The sequence below is a fragment of the Oryctolagus cuniculus genome, chromosome 1 (genome assembly GCF_051225735.1).
Source record: "Oryctolagus cuniculus isolate XC-2025 breed Fujian yellow rabbit chromosome 1, ASM5122573v1, whole genome shotgun sequence".
In the NCBI taxonomy this organism is placed as follows: Eukaryota; Metazoa; Chordata; class Mammalia; order Lagomorpha; family Leporidae; genus Oryctolagus; species Oryctolagus cuniculus.
Genome location: NC_142867.1, coordinates 118,216,928 through 118,235,381, shown reverse-complemented (window position 1 = coordinate 118,235,381; position 18,454 = coordinate 118,216,928). Strand labels below are relative to the sequence as shown.

At 57.5% G+C, this 18,454-nt stretch overlaps 2 protein-coding genes across 6 annotated transcripts in view; one reads left to right on the top strand and one right to left on the bottom strand.

Annotated features, from left to right (window-relative positions):
• Window positions 1-484, top strand: part of ROBO4 (roundabout guidance receptor 4) — a 13,362-nt gene extending 12,878 nt beyond the window's left edge. For all 5 annotated transcript variants that reach the window (XR_016235577.1, XR_016235580.1, XM_008259893.5 and 2 more), the window contains one exon: window positions 13-484. Coding sequence is in view for 3 of the 5 variants with exons in the window: in XM_008259893.5 (XP_008258115.1) it covers window positions 13-23 (11 nt within the window). In the remaining 2 variants the exon portion in view is untranslated. The remainder of the gene's footprint in view (window positions 1-12) is intronic.
• ROBO3 (roundabout guidance receptor 3) lies at window positions 99-18,454 on the bottom strand. The gene is made up of 27 exons (XM_089335102.1): window positions 18,142-18,454; window positions 15,000-15,365; window positions 14,554-14,711; window positions 13,703-13,823; window positions 13,469-13,607; window positions 13,047-13,174; window positions 12,659-12,783; window positions 10,269-10,440; window positions 9,794-9,999; window positions 9,490-9,571; window positions 9,044-9,209; window positions 8,702-8,868; window positions 8,117-8,238; window positions 7,724-7,949; window positions 7,504-7,625; window positions 7,068-7,239; window positions 6,738-6,923; window positions 5,920-5,943; window positions 5,796-5,838; window positions 5,487-5,626; window positions 5,008-5,202; window positions 4,709-4,844; window positions 4,343-4,555; window positions 3,481-3,632; window positions 3,260-3,370; window positions 2,902-3,063; window positions 99-2,519 (listed from the first exon to the last, which is right to left on the bottom strand). Exons 1-27 carry the CDS (start codon window positions 18,302-18,304, stop codon window positions 2,254-2,256), a joined length of 4,263 nt encoding a protein of 1,420 aa, XP_089191228.1. The 5' UTR covers window positions 18,305-18,454; the 3' UTR covers window positions 99-2,253.

Genomic DNA, 18,454 nt, shown 5'->3' with positions numbered 1-18,454 from the left:
TTTCTCCCTTAGACTCCTCCTGACTTGTGTCCCTGCGACTGCCAAGCAGAATCAGAACCTCCTCTGCAGTCGGCTCCCAAGCTGGGCGTGGGGGTCTTGGGCTATGCATCTCTGCACATGGAATCTACCTTCCCCGGCCTCCAGGGAGCTCTCCCTCTGGGACTGTGAAAGCAAATGAAAGCAAAACAAGATAAGAACAAAGCTGAACTGGAGTTCTCTGCACCTGACTCCCAGCCACTGCTGTCTCCCCTGGCCCAACCACTCCCTTGACCAGGGCATTTCAGGCTTGGCCCTGTTTCCTACTCTCCCCACTGACTTGGGTCACAGGAAATGGGGGAGCCAGAGGGTCTTCGTGGAGGACAATAGCGCCTGGTAGAGGGCTGTGGAGGTAGGGGTTGAAGGAAGGGAGCTGAGAGAATGCGGGATCAAAGCACTCCCGCTGACCATTGTACACTTAGGGAACTATAAATCTGTAAAGACTTGAGTTGTGCTAGATCATTCCCTGGGGCACGGTTGTGGGGAGGACACCTGGGAGGCCACATCAGTTACTCAGGCAGGGGTGAAGTGCTGGTCGCACTCAGGGAATGCCCCTTGTTTCTGCTCTGCAGTTGAAGGGAGAATGATGTGCATCCACCAGATTTGGGGCGACAAAATGGAGCCAAGAGAGGCATGGGGGAGTTTCAGGGTCTGCTGCACCTGGCAGTTTATCCTGCAAAGCAACTCCTGCTTTCGGCGGCCCGGCTCCCCTCCCCAAAGTCCAGACCCAGATGGTTTCTTAAAATAGACCAGGAAGCTCAATTCCAGAAAAGGCATAGCTGCCTGTGATGGTCAGCTGCTGAACAAACACGCCTTAGACAAAACAGCAGGACGGAGAGATGGGCCTTGGAGCAGGACTTCCGGGGCCCGAGTCTGGGAAAGCTCCTGGAGGGCGGGCAGGTCTGTGTCTTCCTGGCTTAGTGTGAAACATCAGAGGCAGAACCCGTAAGCTGGGGGGTGCTGTGGTGCATGGCAGGGGCCACAGGGAGGTAACCCCAGGGAGTGCGGATTCAGGAGCAGGCCCTGAAAGGGGTGCTTGTCCCCCCAAAGCCTCAGCTCTACCTGGAGGCCAAGTGAAGGGGCTCAGGGGGGCTGGGCGCTTCTAGGAGCTATGACGTCAAGCTCCGGGCCAGGCTGGCTGGGACGTGCACCAGCTCAGCAGGAGGACTCACTGCTCCGGATACATATCCGTTCCTCTTAGGGATTTTGTTTTCCTTTTAGCTTCCTGGTAAAATTCCTTTTGAAAACATTCCAGGTCTGTTTGGCAGACTGAAGGGAAAGAGGAATTTGTGCGCACGGAGGTCACAGGGGCAGGCGAGGTCAGGACTGGGGATTGGAGGGCGGTAGCCCTGCCTTGGGATCCAGGGCAGTCACTGGGCAGAGGGTGCACCAGTGACAAGGAATCCGCTGAGTGCATGGGCTGTGGGGAGGGGGCAATGGAGAGGCCACCATTGGTGGCCACACGTTTAAGAGGTCTGTGCCAGCCAAGCCAATCGCCTGCTTGCCTACACCCTCTGTGTACAAACATGTTCTTCCCACCCGCCTGGGGTTCCCCGGAGACCCCCTCCTTTCTTCAGGTTTTTAAAAATCATTATTGTGAGAAGCAGGTTTCCTGAAGGGAGGACAGCTCCCTCCTCCATGGTCCAAGCTCACAGGAAGTAGGAGCTACTAGTGTGTCTGCATACATGGCCCCTCCCAGCACCCCACCCAGAGCCAGACACACCAGGCCCAGGGTGTGGGTCAGATGCTCTTTATTCTTCAAAAGCTGGTCTCCGATGGAAAGAGATGGAAAGGGAAGAGCCGGCCCTGGGCTTCCGAGCCACTGGAAGTCATGGAGGCCACAAGCATCACTGCCAGGAGAAAGGCGGCCCCATCCCGGCTCCTCTTGGCCCCCAGCCTCCCTCTCCGGAGGAGGCTCTCCCCTCCCCTCCCCTGCATGTGGAACTCCCCATGTTCTCATCGCCGCCTCCAGGCTCATCTCCGCCTCCAGGCTCATCTCGGTTCCTGGAGGAGAGAGGGGCTCTGTTTTCCAAAGCCTGGGACCAGGACAAACAGGCTGCAGGGCAGGAGGAGCCTGTTCCCGGCGGAAGCCCCCGCTCCTCTGTTCTGTGTCTTCTTGCCACCCCCACACCCACCCCCCATTACTTCTTCCCCAGGGTTCCTCCCTTCCCTGTCACTCACAGACGCCATCCACTCCACGTCCCTCCTCCAGAAGCCCTATTGTACCTTCTTGTTTCCAGACACCCCCACCCACCTCCCTAGCCCACTGCTCCTCTGTCTGGGATCTCCAGCCCCCACCTCTCGGCGTTTCTGTACAGGCCTTTGGCTCTGGCTCCGGCTCCGGCTCCGGCTCCGGCCAGGGCCCCGGGAGCCCCGAGAGCTGCCGGAGCCTCTGGAAGAGGTGCTGCCAGCTGTGGAACAGGTGCTGGCACCCTGGCCCCGGGACAGGAAGCTCGGTCTGCTGTACGGGAGCCAGCCCTCCTCTGCAGTGCAGGAGAGAAGCAAAGCTGGGCCCAGGTAGGGAGTGCATGTCACCACTCGCCCACCGACCACCACCACGGCTCAGGAGAAGACTGCGGGCCAAGGCTCAGCCCACCCGCGGCCGAGAAGCAGCAGAGTGCCCAGCACAGGAGCTTAACATATCAGGGGTTCGGAAACATGGAACTTCCTGGAAGAGAGACCCTTGAGGAAGGGAGGGGACCCCACCCCTCTCACATCCAGGCTTCAGGGAGTTTGCTCAGAGTCCGTAAATACACAGTCTCTGATTTGATCAAATGCGTAATATGATGTTGATAGATACATGGACGCAAGTGAGGGGTGAGCTGGGCCCTGTCTGTATTCCCAGCAGCCTCTGGTCCCCCTTACCATCTGGCTGGGGCCCCCGCTGGGCACCCAGGGGCGCTGCCTGTACCGCTCTCCTCTCTCCACTGCGTTCCCGCTCCAGGGAGGACACACTGCCTGCTGCTCTCAGCTCTAGGGCCCAGCTTGCCTCTCCCTCGGGTGGGGGCAGGGGGGGTGGGGGCAGGTCTGGAGAGAAACACAACAGAGTCCCCTGCATCTCTTGACAATAATCTTTCTTCCACCTCCACTCCCTGGCACGGGGAGGCCGTGGAGGAACAGCCCAAGATCTGGGCTCACCCTCACCTGCTCCCTCCTCCCAGCCCCTAGAGCTCACTTTTGCTTTCTTGCCTGTCCCCTCCCCAACTTTCTGCCACCAGCTCACCCCCAGGACTATGCTCCTTCCTGTAGGGGAGAGCCTTGAGTTTCTTCCGGATGCGGGCACGGGGTCCTTGAAGTGGGGGAGTCATCTCCCCTGGCACCTGCCGGGTTCTCCCTGTGGCAGCAGGAGACGGGAGAGGATCAGCAAGGGGCCTGAGAGTGGAGCAAAAGCCCGCTTCGGCGGGGAGGTGGGGAGGGGAGTGAGTTGAGGATCTTGAGACTCACCTGGGGTACTGCTGGCTGTACTAGGGGCAGGGCTGGGGTTCAGGTGGTGGGAGGTTGTGGGGTCAGGCCCCAGGCCAGCAGGACTCCCTTCATGGCTACTCAGAGCAGGCTGGGATACACTGAGAGGGGAGCTGGGCCCCAGGGGTACCCTCCTGCAATGATATGAGGCCTCAGTATTTGCTCACTCTACACAAATTAAGTGCCTACTAGACACTGGGCACTGCACTAGACACTCAGCCTAACATTCAGACAAACAGGCAGCCCAAGCTGGAGGAGCATGAGCAGGACTGAGTTTGAAATGCCCCAGAGGGGACCGTTGCTGTGGCATAGTGGGTAAAGCCGCCGCCTGCAGTGCTGGCATCCCATATGGTCGCCAGTTCAAGTCCTGGCTGCTCCACTTCCAATCCAGCTCTCTGCTATGGCCTGGGAAAGCAGTGGAAGATGGCCCAAGTCCTTGGCCCCCTGCACCCACATGGGAGACCTGGAAGACGCTCCTGGCTCCTGGCTTTGGATCGGAGCTGCGCCGACCATTGCAGCCATCTGGGGAGTGAATGGATGGAAGACCTCTCTCTCTCTCTGCCTCTCCTTCTCTCTGTGTAACTGTGACTTTCAAGTAAAATAAATAAATCTTAGAAAAAAAAAAAAAGGAAAGAAAGAAATGCCCGCAGGAAGCTCCTAGTCATTCTGACAAGAGGGACATTCAGACAGGGACAGGAGGCCTGGTCAGCCTTTGTCCTGACCTCCACCCTGACATAGCCCTGAGATCTCGCACCCCAGATTCCCCTACACACCCTGCATCCATCTCTACTAACAGATAAGTACCAAGGGCTTAAAGTGTGCCAGGTACTCTATACCTGCCTACCTTGGTGTCTGGTGGAGATGGGGAATATGGGTGGGGGCCTGGGGTGGGTCAGGAGGTGAAGGGGTAAGAGTGGCTGTGGACTGCTCTCCATAGGAGGGTGTGGGAGAGGGAGTTTCTCCTTGGGGTGGAGCAACCAGGCTCCCTCCACTGGCACTGGGCTCAGCCAGGTGGCTTCTCTCGGGCATGGGTGGGCACCACTCTTCGGGCTCTGAGCTGGGGGCAAAGCAACAGGAGAGAGAAGACAAGGACCAAGTCACCTCTGTTCCTTCTCCCTTCCCTTTCTCTGCCAGCATCTTGGTCCCCCACCGCTGGGCTGGTCCCCTGTGTGTGTGGGGAGGGGGCAGCTGTAGCAGGCAGCATCCTTACCCATCCAGCCCCTCATCGGGCTCCTCCGGGCAGCTCAGTTCACAGGAAGGGGGAGGTGGAGGCAGGGCTTCTGGCCAGTTCAGAGATGGCATCTGCACAGGTCTGCCCAGAAGTTTCCCTTTGCCTCCCCTGGCTCCTGAAGAATGCAGGGTGGGACACCCCGTTAGCAAACAAAAAGGGGCCAGAGACAACACAGCAGATGGGAAGGAAGTGCCAAGTTAGATGCCAGAGACTGGGGTGCAGGCCACCCTGTGGGGACACTCTGGCTGGAATGGGGATGTCAACAATTGGAGTCATACCTCTGTCCCCCTGGCTCCATTCAGGGGGGGCATACTGGCTCCAGGTGCCTGGATCCCCCGAGGGATGCTGGGGGAACCCCCCGTGGAAGGTCTGCAGCTCCTCCCCAGCTGGGTCAATGGTGCTGTAGACAGGCCCCTCGCCGGTGGCACCAGTGCCCCGAGCCATCTGAGCCAGGTATAAGGAGATTCCCGCTTCTGGGGAGGAGAAAAAGGAGGCCCAGGGGCGGAGACAGGGAACAGAGACAGAAAAATGGAGGGCAACAGAGAATGGAGGGCAAAAAGACATCTCACAGGATCAACTTCTTCCTCCACCCCAAACTAGGGGAAAGGAGGGGTCTAAGAGAGCCTCCCCCAACCCACATCCTCCCCCAAGTACTGACCAGATGGCCAGGATGCCCAGACTCCCCACAGTTTGGCCCAGAATGTTGGGAGAGCTGTGTGGGCCCAGCTGTGCCCCTGAGGGGATCAGAACTCCTCACCATTGTAATATCTGTCGTCAGGGTTGGGATTGCTGGGGCAGCAGCTTCCCCTGGGTTCCTGGGCTGAGGGGCTTCGAGATGGGTGAGGCCAAGAGTCTGCCAGCCATGGGTAGGTGCCTGGGCCAAGGCCCATTGTGGGCCTGAGGGACAGCAGGTGAACGTTGGGGATGGAGAGCCCCAAGGGGCAAGGTTCAGGAGCAGCATGCAACCATGGTGGTGCCGGGGTGGGAGGCACAGTGGAGCGTGGCTAGGCCATGAGGTTTGCAGTGGTGGAAGAGTCGATCCTCCAAGGTGGCCTAAGAGAATTACCTGGAACTGGCTCCAGAGAGGCCCTCTGAGTGTGGGAAGGACACTGGGGAAGATGAGGGGGGACAGTGAGCGAATGAAGAGCCCGGACAGGGTCTGAGCCCCCAAGGGGGCCGGGACGGCTTACCTGCAGGTGTGTAGGCAAAAGAAGCTTCCAGAAAGGAACCCGTGAGAGAGAGAGAGAAGAAGGGAAGGAGGAGAGGGTCAGGAATACTCATGTGCTTGTCCACGCTTCGGCCCCGTTCCAACTGCACCACGCATGCTGCACCCCAGGCCAATTTCATCTGAATTTCTGGGGTATCAGTATTTTTCCAACACTCCTCAATCATATATGTAGCCAAGATTGGAAACCACTGACTTCTGAGGCCCCCAGAGGTGCCCCTGACTAGGGGGCAGCTTATTCCCGGCGCCACCTGTCAGTGCCTCTCCATCCAGAGCCTGCCTCACAATTTACTGTCTGCGGTCTTGGTCCCGCTCCCCCCATCATCCCGCCAGTCCCCACCCCTTCCCCTGCAGGAAGTGGGCTTTCCTGCTTTACTGAGAGCTGCAAAATCTGCTCTCTTTAAAAAAAAAATTTAATTTATTTGAAAGACAGAGATCTCCCGTCTGGTTATCACTCCCTAAAATGCCCGCAAACAGTGGGGGGGCTAGGCCCAGCGAAAGCAGGAGCCCTGACCTCCCTCTCCCTGGATCTCCATGTGGGTGGCTGGGACCTAGGTAACTGAGCCATCACCTGTGGAACCCAAGTGCTTTAATATGGAAGGCGGGCGTCCCAAGCCTGGCCTCTTGGGCGCAAATCTCACCCCTCTGCTCGGATGGGGGTGGGGGGACGCCCTTCTGGGCTGGCCCTAGTCCTGTCCTGACAGCTCCTGGCGCCACCGCGCGTACCCTGTCCCTTCCCCACCACTTGCGCCTGGGTCGGGCTGGCTTGGCCTCTGCTCTCACCCGTGTAGTGACTGAGCTCTTTGCGCTGCTTCCGGCGCCGGTAGAGGGCGGCACAGAGGCCGAGCAGCAGCGCCCCGCAGGCCGCGCCACTGCCGGCCAGAAAGGCCGGCTCCCGCAGCATCTTAGCCAGCCGCTCCGCCAGCCCCGGGCCCATCTCGAGTCCCGGCTCCAGTCCCGGCGGGGACGCTGTGGGAGTCAGAAAGGGGAGGGGAGCAGGAGTCCCGAAATCCAGCAGCAGGAAAGGACAGTTCCTGGCCCGGTAGGCACAGCTACCCCAGGACTCCCACTACGTTCCCAGGCCTGGCCCTCCCACGCCCACTTCGGACTCACGCAGCTGCACCAACACCGGGGCGCTGGCCACGCCCACGCCAGCGCTGGTGGCCGCCGCGACCCGGGTCCGGTAGAGGAGCCCGGGCAGTAGTCCCCCGAGCACCGCGGAGCGCGCCCAGCCTGCCGCAGACCGGTTAAGGTGGAAGCGGCTCTCGTTGCCCAGGCACCAGATCTGGGGAGGCCAAGACCCGGGTTGAGAGAGTCAGAAGTGGGATTCTGATCCCAGTGGGTAAGGAGGGGCCAAACGGTAGAGGGGCCAAACGGTAGAATTGGCCAGGCGCAATTCAGCCTGCAGACAACCTAGGCTCTGAATCCTCTCGCCTCTCCCCAGCGCCAAAGCCAAGACTAGATTCCCACCACCGCTGTCCTAGCCCCGGGTCCTCCCTCACCCTCCCCTCCTCCACCCTCCCAACCAGGCACTTCTCAAACCTTGTACCTGATACTCTGTGATGACCCCATTTTGCTGGGAGGGGAGTGGAGGTTCCCAGGACACAATGATACTGCTGTTGCCATCACCCCCCAAGGCCACTGCCACTGCCTGGGGGGGACCACTGGGGGCTGGGCCAGAGTGGAACACGACGGAAAGACACAGACAGTCAATGCAAGCTGCCTGCCTGCCCCTCCCTCCCCCTCACCAGCTCTGCTGCCGTCCTTACCCTCCTCAGGAATGTTCTTTGTCACAAAGGGGCTCTCAGCACCCAGCCCCTCCTGGCTTTGAGCTTGCACCTTGATCTGGATGCGGGACCCTGGGGGGAGTCCTCTTAACACAGCACTCTGCTGGGTTGGGGACTGAAGATCCAGCACTGTCCAGCTTCCCCCAGCAGAGCCTGCTATCCTCCAAGACACCCGGAAACCTTGCACCAGCTGGACTGGGCCATCCACCTGTCAGCGACAAGATGTACCAGAGAGGGAGGCTGGGGCCTCACGGGGCCTCCAGGCCCACCCCTCCTCTACTCTCACCATCTTCCATTTTCCCATTCTCATTGTTGGAGGGCCACATGTTTCCCACAGTTGTCCCGCTCTTAACTTCATCCCTGTGCCACACTCACAGTCCAGGACACCTGCAGGGTCCGCGGCTCAAGAACTATGGGCTCCTGCATGCGCACAGCCACTTCAGCCAGCCCCTGCTGGCCTCCCCATGGGTCCTCCGATGGCCTGGATGGGTTGCTGTCTGTCGACAGAAGAGCCCGCTCAGCAGGGGCCACCAGGGGGCAGGAAGATAAGACTGAGAGCATGTGTGTGTTCTATCTCTACCTGCCCCACAGAATGCTATTCTGAACTCCAGGTCACACCCCCAGAATCAAGGGGGGCTGGTCAGGGGAAGAGTTTCCAGAGGTGGGCCCCGGTGTGACTATCCAGCTAACTTGGATGTTCTTTCTGCATGACTACAAATGCATCTTATCATGATCTTGGGTTCGCGGTTGCTTAATTATTCCAAGTCTCTCTCTGCCTCTACCTCTCTCCTTTCCTCTCATGTCCCCTTTACGACAGGCAAGCTCCTGTTTCAGACCTGACCACCAGTACAGACAGGACCTAGCAGGGTAGAACTCCAGGAACCGCCATGCTGCCATGCTTGAAGGAGAACTCTGTGACGTTCCAGGCCGTACCCCAGAGCCCAGGGACGCCGCCCTTACCCTGGGTGAGGACAGGCTCAGAGACAGGGCTGGGATCGCTGAGGCCCCAGGCTCCCACGGCTCGCACCAGGAACAGATAGAGGGTATTGGGCCTCAGGCCACTGACAGTGTGTGTTTCCAGCTGCACACCATCGGCCACTGTCCGCCACGTGCTGCCGGCTGCTTGGCTACAAGATTGAAGTGACAGGTTTGTCTACACCAGAAACCCCCGACCCGTCTGCTCCATCTCATCCATTCTCTATGGACCCCTTCTACCCCTGCACCTCAGGAGAGGGGGCTGGAGAATCCCTCCCCCACAACAGCAAAGACTCCCCAGGTTTGCATTCAAAATTTTCTCCATACCTGAAGGCCTCTATCACGTAAGAGGTGGCTGTGGCCCCAGCCTGCTGGCTGGGCTTCCAGGTCAAGGTAATGCTGTTCTTGGTGATCTCAGTGACCACTGGCTGAGAGGGAGGTCCTGGAGGGGTACTGGGTTCTATAGGGGGACCTGGCGATACTCCCCAGTCTTCTGCAGTGGGAGATAAACTTTAAGTATGAAGATAAGAGAAGGACATCCCCACTGTCACCTGCCTCTTTTCCAGAGGAGCTGTGGAGCTCCTCTGATGGGTCCGAGGAGGACCTGGTATACTAACCTCTACTCACAGGTGCCTCCCAAGGGCACCACTTCTGTCCTCCTCATCCCCACCACCATGGTCATGGCAATAGGAAGACAGAATTAGTCCTGGGGCTTGGGGAAGCAGGACTGAAGAAAAGCGCTGGCAAGACAAAGGGTCAAAGCAAAAACTCACCCCGCTTCCTAAGCCAGCCACTCCACGTGGCCTCCCCTATGGAACTCTTGGCCACACAACTGTAGAAACCCATGTCCATCTCCTGCAGGAGAGGGTAGGCACTGGCACAATGGGAGTGGAGCAAGGCAGGGTGAGAGGGTAGAACAGGTAACAGAAGATGGGGAGGGCACAGGGGACATTTTGGGTGGTCTGAGAGCAGAGGAATACAGGGGGGCTGGAAGCCCATGAGAGGGTGTACTTACTAGAGTTGGGAATGGGGACCAGATAGCTAGCCTCGGTTATCAGGTCCACTAGTAACACTCACCTGCAAGTCGGCAATGTACAGGGTGCCATTGGCCAGCAGGTTGAGCTGGAGGTCATCTCCCTGCAGCCACTGTCCATCCTTCTTCCACTGGACACTGGGCTGAGGGCTCCCAGTGACTCTGCATGGCAGCCACACGGAGGAGCCAAGTGCCAGCGTCTGGTTGGCCGGTCCCTGGAGGATGACGGGAGGCAGCCCGTCCAAGGAGGCTAAGAGAAGAAGAACTTGAGCACCTCAGGGGAGGAGCACGGGGTCAGGCAACCAGCCTCTCATTCTCATTCGCTGTTCCTTCCCTCTCCCTCCAACCCCCAACCGGGGCCATCAGAGGGGCCTTTGATAATCATCTTCAGTCTCTGTCTGGGACCGACCAGCTCTCAGTGGTTTCTGCTACTGGTTCCAAGGGGCCCCTCCCTTTGCACACATACTGCATAGAATCCAAGAAAAACCTGGGTCCAACCTTATCTCCATGGGCATGTACCTCCTTTAATCTCCAACAGGGCCTTGGCCAGGATGCTGCCAGCCACACTGACAGCCTGGCACACGTAATAGCCAGCATCCCCACTCTGCACTTGAGTGATGTTGAGCTGGCCTCTTGGAGAGACGGAGAAGCGCCCTGTGGGCTGAAGTGATTGACTGGGGAAGAGCAGGACCTGGGACAGAGCAAGGAACCCCGGTAGGGAATGAATGAGCAAGCAGCTAGGCAGAGTTTCCTACTCCCATCAGTCCCAGAATCCAGAGAATTCCTAAAGTTTCACACTTTGTCAACAGTCAGTAATATGATCTTGGCCAAACAAGTTCAAACTACGCAGAAAAAGATGAAGGATTTTCAACCCTTGGGACATTCGGATCTGGCTAAAAGGTCCATGAGAGTCTCACAGGCGTGGAAAGCCATGACACGGTGGCAAAAAACAATCTAAATGAAAGATGCTGGTGAACAAGACCCCAGCAGAAGGAACAGGCCATCAAGGAGAGAGGTGCCTTTCTCTGAAGGGAGGAAGGAACCTCCACTGTGACACGGCCTTGACTAAACAAGTTCAGAGTCGGTGAACTCAAGGGGCTTCCATAGCCTAGACAGCTCATGGCAAGAGTCTCGGGTGATTGCTGACGCCATAAATAAGAGTGCCAATTGTTAAATCAACAACGGGAGTCACCGGGTACAAGCTCCCCATGCAGGATCTTTGTCCTTAATGTGTTCTACTATGAAACTTAAAAACAACACTACTAGTCAAACAATACCCTATACCTTTTGCGATTGTGTGAGTACAGCCTGTTGAAATCCTTGCTTAGTATATACTAAGTTGATCTTCAGTATATGAAGGTAATTGAAAATGAAACTCGATGAAGGGTGGGATGGGAGAGGGAGTGGGAGAGGGGAGGGCCACGGGAGGGAGGGAGGTTGGGGGGGGAAGCCACAACAATACAAAAGTTGCACTTTCTAAATTCACATTTATTAAATAAAAAAAAAACTATATAACAAACAAAAAAGAAAAAGAAAAAAAAAAGAACTTAATACTTTACCCTTTTAGTATTTTTATGTTCTACTTAAAACTATTGGTTGAACTCTGTAATTAATACACAATTACTCTTAGGTGTTTAATTAATGCTATAACTAGTACTCAAATAGTATTTTACACTTTGTGTTTCTGTGTGGGTGCAAACTGTTGAAATCTTTACTTAGTATATGCTAAATTGACCTTCTGTATATAAAGATAATTGAAAATTAATCTTTATGTGAATGGAAGGGGAGAGGAAGTGGGAGAGGGGAGTGTTGTGGGTGGGAGGGAAATTATGGGGGGGGGGAGCTATTGTAATCCATAAGCTGTACTTTGGAAATTTATGTTCATTAAATAAAATAAAATATTAAAAAAATGAAGGATTTTTATTAGAAGGTTTTGAGATCCACTTCCTGCCTATCCAAGCTTCCCAGAACCCCAATTTCCCCAAATTTTACTTAGAGGGTTACTTAGGGGGATTAAATGAAGCAATCACTTGAAAGTCTTCAAGTACCTTATATGATAAATGTTAAATGTTTACTCTTCCCCCTTCCTCTGACTTTAACATTGTATATTAGAGACACATGGAAGACAGAGAAGCAGGTTTGGGTCTCGGGATAAATGGGTCCCATGCTGAGCCCCTGCCTACTACCTGTTTCCATCACTGTTTATTCATGTGAAAATCCAGTTAAAATGCAGCAGTCCCAGGTGCTGGAGAGGATGCTGGGAAATTGTGGCTGTGGATTTTGAATGGAGAGGTGGGCTGCCTGTTTTCCCAGTGGAGTGGAGTTGATCAGACTCATTATACTGACCCTGTTTCTTAGTAGCAAAATTCCCAGCCCTGCCTTAGAGGGAGTTCCTTATGTGGTAACTTCTGGCTGTGTGTTGTGGAATTTGTTTGCCAGGTTATGGGGGGATGATTGAGAGCTCCCCCTGGTATAAGTCCCTTGGTAGCTGTTACTATTAAATAAAAGCGCAAGAGAGTTTCTACCCTTAGTGTCTTTGGTTCAATACTTGATTTCCAGAGCAGTTTATTATGTCCCCATGCCAAGGTCCAAGGGGTTCAGGGGAAAGGGGAGTCTAATTAGATTCCCTGTACTCTCTGGACAGCTTTGCCCAAAATAGAAAGATTTCCGCCAAGGAACTACCATCCAGGATTTTTCCCCTCCACTGAAACATTTTATTGTCATTGATTTAAAAGTGTCCAATATGTTCCAGTCCTTTAGTATTCAAGACCTTAGTTTATCCCCGCCGAGTAACCTGCAAGGGCTTTGGGAGGTACCAGAGGTACATGGAAGCCTCAGAGAGAAGTTTGCAGAGTGCGAGAGGCAGCCAAGTCCAAGAGGAAGAGCAGGAGATGGAGATGGCCACCTACCTGACTCCCTTCCTTCTGCCAGAAGACAGCAGGTGGCGGGTTTCCTCTGGTCTCACACTGGAAAGTCACACTGTCCCCAAGAGCCACCATCTGGTCCCTGGGCTGGGTCACAAATTGGGGGGGAACTAGGAAGGGGAAGTGAGATAAAGGATCAGGGACTCAGTGGCACTATGACGGGACGCCAAGGAGACGGGGAGAGAACCACAAGCCTGGCTTAAGCAGGTGCGGGCATCATGTCTTGTTCATGCCTGTTTAGCTTTCTCTTCCTCTATCTCCTTCCCAAAGTCTCAGGTGACCCACCCGCACCCCCCACCCCCCTCCACTCTGACCCAACCTCCATCTTCCCTCAGATGTTCCTCCTTCAAGAAATCACGGGGGGAGCCCTCACCGTGGACACTGAGGGAGCCAGATGCTTCCACGCGGCCCACGCTGTTCTCTGCCACACAGGTGTAAGTCCCCTCATCTTCAGCACTCACGTGCCCAATCCAAAGGCTGTAGTCACTCCGGATCTCATACCTGCCCCACTCCCCACCCCCAGGCTGGGTTGGCCACGGCTACAGACCCCTTCTCTATCCCCCAGGACAGAAACCAGGGTCAGGGTGCACAAAGACAAGACAGAACTCAACAAGGACAGAAGCTGGTAACCACAGACCCGCAGTTGGGGGTGGGGAAGGAGAGCCCAGGGGCTGGGGGCCCTGGGAAAAAGACTTCTCTGTCTTCAAGTGACAAGGTGCCTGCCTTCCCATTTTCTGTGGCGGGGTAGGCTCTTGAACTGGTTGCACCTCCTTATGGCAGGAGGGGGGTTCTCACCTGCCTGTGGGCAGTTCTCCTTCCTCCTTGCGCCAGCGTAGCTGAGGCTGGGGGTCCCCCTGCACCTCACACAGGAAAGTCACAGGGGCATCAGCCAGGACCACCTGATTCACTGGTCTGCGCAGGAATGAGGGACGCTCTGTGGAGTGGGGGTGAGTGAACAGCCAGGGGGTCACGGGGCTACTTGCTTTAAGGGATACCCACTCCCCACACCCCAATACTGCCCATGCCTACCCAGTACCACCAGCTCAGCGCCCCCACTCTCCCGTTCTCCTGCCATGTTGGAGGCCACGCACACATATGTCCCCGCATCACTCTTGAATGTGTGTGACATCATCAGCTTCCCTCCACGAATCTGCAGAGTCACAAGGGGTAATTGTGGTCCTTCACAGCCACAAGTGTGTGGAGATTTAGAACGTAGTTATGCCTTAAAGTCCATGAATAAAGTGAACTATGAAAAAAACTAGGAGCCGGCGCTGTGGCATAGTAGGCTAGGCCTCCACCTGAGGCCCCTGCATCCTATATGTGCACTGGTTCGAGTTCCAGCTGCCCTTCTTCCAATCCAGCCCTCTGCTATGTCCCGGGAGGGCAGTGGAAGATGGCCCAAATGCTTGGGCCCCTGCATTTGCGTGGGAGACCCAGAGGAAGCTCCTGAATGCTGGCCTTGGATTGGCTGAGCTCCAGCCATTGTGGCCATCTAAGGAGTGAACCAGCGGATGGAAGACCTTTCTCTCTCTCCCTCTCACTGTCTGCAACTCTGTCTCTCAAATAAATAAATAAATAAAATCTTAAAAAAAAAAAAAAAAAACGAGGCATGGATTTCAAACTTCCTTGCACCAAAATAAACTAACCTCTGAATTACAATCTCAAGCTTATGTGTGTGGGTCAAGTTTATTCCATCCTCACAACAACCAATGAAGTTGACCCACACGTCAGATAAGGAACCCCTGTTGCCAGTTCCAGCCTGTCCTCCATGTGCCCCCGTCAGGAGCCGACTCTCAGCTTCTGGTCATCTCAACATTATCCCCAGCCCCTCTAAGCCTCTCCTTTGCAGAGGATCCCCAGCCTAGGCTGCTGCTCCTCACCGTAATTCTTCCCTCCTCCTCTCTGAGCCTTGCACTGTCCTTCTTCCAGCTCACGGAAGGCTCTGGGTGGCCGCGCGGTGGCACGCATTCCATCACGGCTGGCTCCCCGACGGCCACCACCACGTTCGCAGGAGACTGTCGGAAGTCGTCGCGTAGGACTGCGGGGCGAGAGCAGGGGGTAGAACACACAGGGTGTGGGGTGACACAACCACGCGAGAACACAGGAAAGGGTTGTCCTGGGGAGGCGCGAACCACCGCAGACCGGCCGACTTCCCCAGGTGGGAAAACAGGAGAACCTGGGAACCCCACCTCCCCCGCTGTCCACGGCGCTGGCACGTGGCATTGGAGACCTATGGGTTGAGGTCCCTAGAGCTGGTTCTGGTTGCCTGATGCCCAGCAGCCTCCCCCAGGCTCCTGAAGCGCCTAGCTGACCACGGGACTCTCACCTGCCACTTCCAGCGAGGCATTTCTGCTAGCCGCCGCCCCCAAGTAGTTGCGCGCCACGCACGTGTAGACGCCCTCGTCGGGCCGCGCGCGGCGTCCGTGCACGATGCGCGGGAAGAAGAGGGCGCCGCTGGGCAGCAGTAGGCGGTGCGCGCGGGGGTCCTCGCGCGCAGTGGCCACGCGAGCCCCGTTCTTGTACCACTCGATGTTGGGTCGTGGGCGGCCCTCGGCGCGGCAGGGCAGCGTGGCTGGCTCGCCGCGGGAGACCAGCAGATCTGGAGGCTGCTCCACGATGCGCGGCATGGCGTCCTCCGGCCCCACCCTTGTCCCTGGGGGCAGGGAGGGCGCAGGGCGTTCAGATTCGGAAACTGGCGGGAGAAATTGAAGGCTCCAGTCCTGGGTTGTGTCCCTTCTCCCGAGCTCGGTCCGCTGCAGCACGCCGTCCCCGCCTGCCTGCCCCACCACCATCAACTACCAACTCAGGCCTTGTCCTTCCCCTCCCCCTGGAGGCTCCAATGCCTCCTTATAACAGACGCTCCCCTGTTCTTAACGTCTGCCCACAGACAAGGCAGGCCCCGCGGACCGCCTAAGAACCCCTGCGCCCTCCTGCCGCGCGGAGTGCGTGCGTGGAGGGAGCTGGCCAGCAGCCCCCGTCTCTAGCCGACTGGTTTTCAGTCCCCCGTCCTCCCTGGCTCGCGCATGGTCCTTGCTCGGGGAACAACCCTGAGCAGCGCGCCCGAGCCCAGCACCTGGTTCTTCAGCTCCGCATGGCTCTGGGCGGCTGAAATGGGAAATGTGGACCGGCCTGGGGTCCCTTATGCAAGCGAAGAGGTAAGTGACAGGGCTGGGGTCTCAGCTCTGTGAACGGTCACAGGGCCCTTCTTACTGACTCTCCGGACAACCACGCTGCACTTCGGGGGGGGGTCGCGTGAACGCAGGTGGCCATGGAGATGTCAGGAATGCTGCTTTTCTTGGGAAGTGCATGGCTTTCAACAGATTAGTATTCCAAAGGTTGGTACACCCCAGAGCGGTTGAGAACCATCCTGGCAAAGCCATTCTCGGCCTCCCTAGTTCACTCGGGTCAGTTTCTGCACCTGCCTCTCACTTGGCCTACAGAGTTGGTTTCCCCTCGGCGGCCCCCAGCCACCCGGAGAGGAGCTGTCTTCGGTGACGGCCAGTAGGGGTCGCCGCAGCCCGCGTGTTCCAAGTGTTCTTATCTAACCAGCGACTGCTCCGGCGCCTCTGTGAGTTCCCCGCCCACCCTATTCCCAAATCCCCGGGGACCCCTGGCTTCCACCCCGGGAGTAGAACTGGGTCTCGTTTCCGCCCCGCCTCTTAGAAGTTCTGCTTTAGACAAAGCTGGAGCGGACGCCGTATACCGGCGCTTGTCCTGGGCAGGGTTTATTTAATCTGGTTAGGGACGAGAATATGGATTTCTCTCCCGGGTGGGCAAGGGGGCGACTTTCCCAGCCTCTCGCCTCCCACATGGAACTCTGCTGCTCGAACGTCTCTTCTCCTCCTTTCCCTCCCGGTCCCCATCTGGGTACAGCCCCACGACAACCACCCAGGGTGTAGGTAAGGGCTCAGGCTCTGCAGTCCAACCAGCCAGACCTGGGATCTCAAACTCTCAGGCTACTCTGCAAGTTACTTCACTTCCGAGGCTCCGGGTCTTCATGTGCAATACGGGAGCCATCAGATGCTAGCGCATGCAGTGCACTCGGGGGAGGGCGTTGTGCCATCCTGTTAAGGACTCCTCCTCCCCAGGACACCCTAACCTCATCTTGGCACCTGCAGCCTCGACAGTAATCAGAGCTTCCCAGGCCTCAATATCTTTTCGCGCCTTGGCGCTCAGGTGCAGTGGAAGCGACCTTAGCCTTGCTATGGGGGAGGTTTTGCTTTTCAGGCTCCTTTTGTGACCATCGGAGTACTGGTCATCCTCATCGGTGTCTTCCCTCCATGTCTTCCCTATAACCCTCACTAGATTTTCGAGCTGAAACGGGACACGCGGGACGAAGCCGTTGTATAAAGGAGCTAGGTGCGTAGAGGTGTAACTCTAGAGGGGTGGGGGAGGTCGGCAAAGAGGGCTCAGTGCTCATTCCCCGCCCCTCCCTAGGAAGCTTCACATCGGAGAATCCCGGCTCGCTCCCCAGGGCCTTCCTCCCAACTCGGCCTACGCATAGCACACCCTAATTCCTGCAGACACAGCTGCGGGCGCTGTGTCCCTGGAATTCCTTCCCTGTCTCAAGAGATGCTTCCACCGCTGCATAATGAATAGCTAATGGCCGCGCTGATGAGGCTCTGGGGCTCCTCCTCCAGCACCTGCAGCACCCCGCATGCAAACACGCGCAAGCGTTGCCTGCGTGGCCTTCCCCGGCACAGCGCTGGCCACTTGGCTCCCGTGGGTCGAAGAGTGCGTGGGCACGGGGGCGTGGAGCTCCCCACGGAAGTCACGTTTGGGAAGTCGAGAGAAGCGGGAGTTCCCGATGCAACCGGCAGGGGGCGCGCTCGGGCATCGCCCCTGGCCCGCGGCCGCCCACTCGCGCGGGCTCCCTGCGGCGCTCCGAGAGAGCGCACTGTCTTAGTCACTTATTAATCACCGTAATTAGCGGTAACGAGCCGCCGGCGGCGCTGCCCTCTCGCCACGGCTCTGCCGGGGTGGGCCGGCTGTGAGCCTCACCGCTGGAAGACAAACTTTTCGGTTTCCTTGAAATGACCCCCACCACTGTCCCCACCAGTGCAAACACATGCAGTCTTTTGGTTTTCTCGCCCTCGTCCTGGGTGAGTTCTTGGGAAACTCTGGATCCCTAAGTCAGAAGACCTGCTGCTGCCTGGGTCCGTCACCAAGAGGCCGAGACTGGCAGTGACCGCGCCCCCATTTACGCCCTGCCGGCAGTGGGCGGGGGCCTTTCACCCCGGGTGGGCGTCGGGGGCAGTTGGGGTCTTCTCCATCTTCTCCCTCCCGCCCTCCCGCCGATACCCCCCATCCTGCTCGAAACTCCGTCTTCCCTCGGCGCCCACTCGCACAGAGGCACACTGCGTCCTGGACTTCGGGCAGGAGTGCGTCTGACTTCCCCTCCAAGTCGCCCTGTCCCCTCACCCCGTCCCAGGATCCCAGGTGCCCCCCTCCCCCGGGCAGGAGCTTACCGTTGAGAGAGGGGTCGCCAGAAGGCAGCAGGCTGTGGTTGAGCGCCGCCAGCGAGGAGTTGAAGCCGCCCAAGAGCAGCTCGCTGGAGTTGGAGATGTCGGCGCCCAGCGAGTCGGCGAACAAGTTCATTTGCAGCAGCGTTTTGAGCAGGTAGCGCAGCATGACGCGGCCAGGCTGGGACCGGGGCGGGGGGCTTGGGGCCCAGCCCCTGGGTCTGAGACCCGCGGGCTGGGAGCCGTAAGCCCCTCCACGGCCTCTGCGCGCTGCCGCAGCCACGGTGCCGCTGTCCCGCCGGCGCGCCTGGGTACCGCC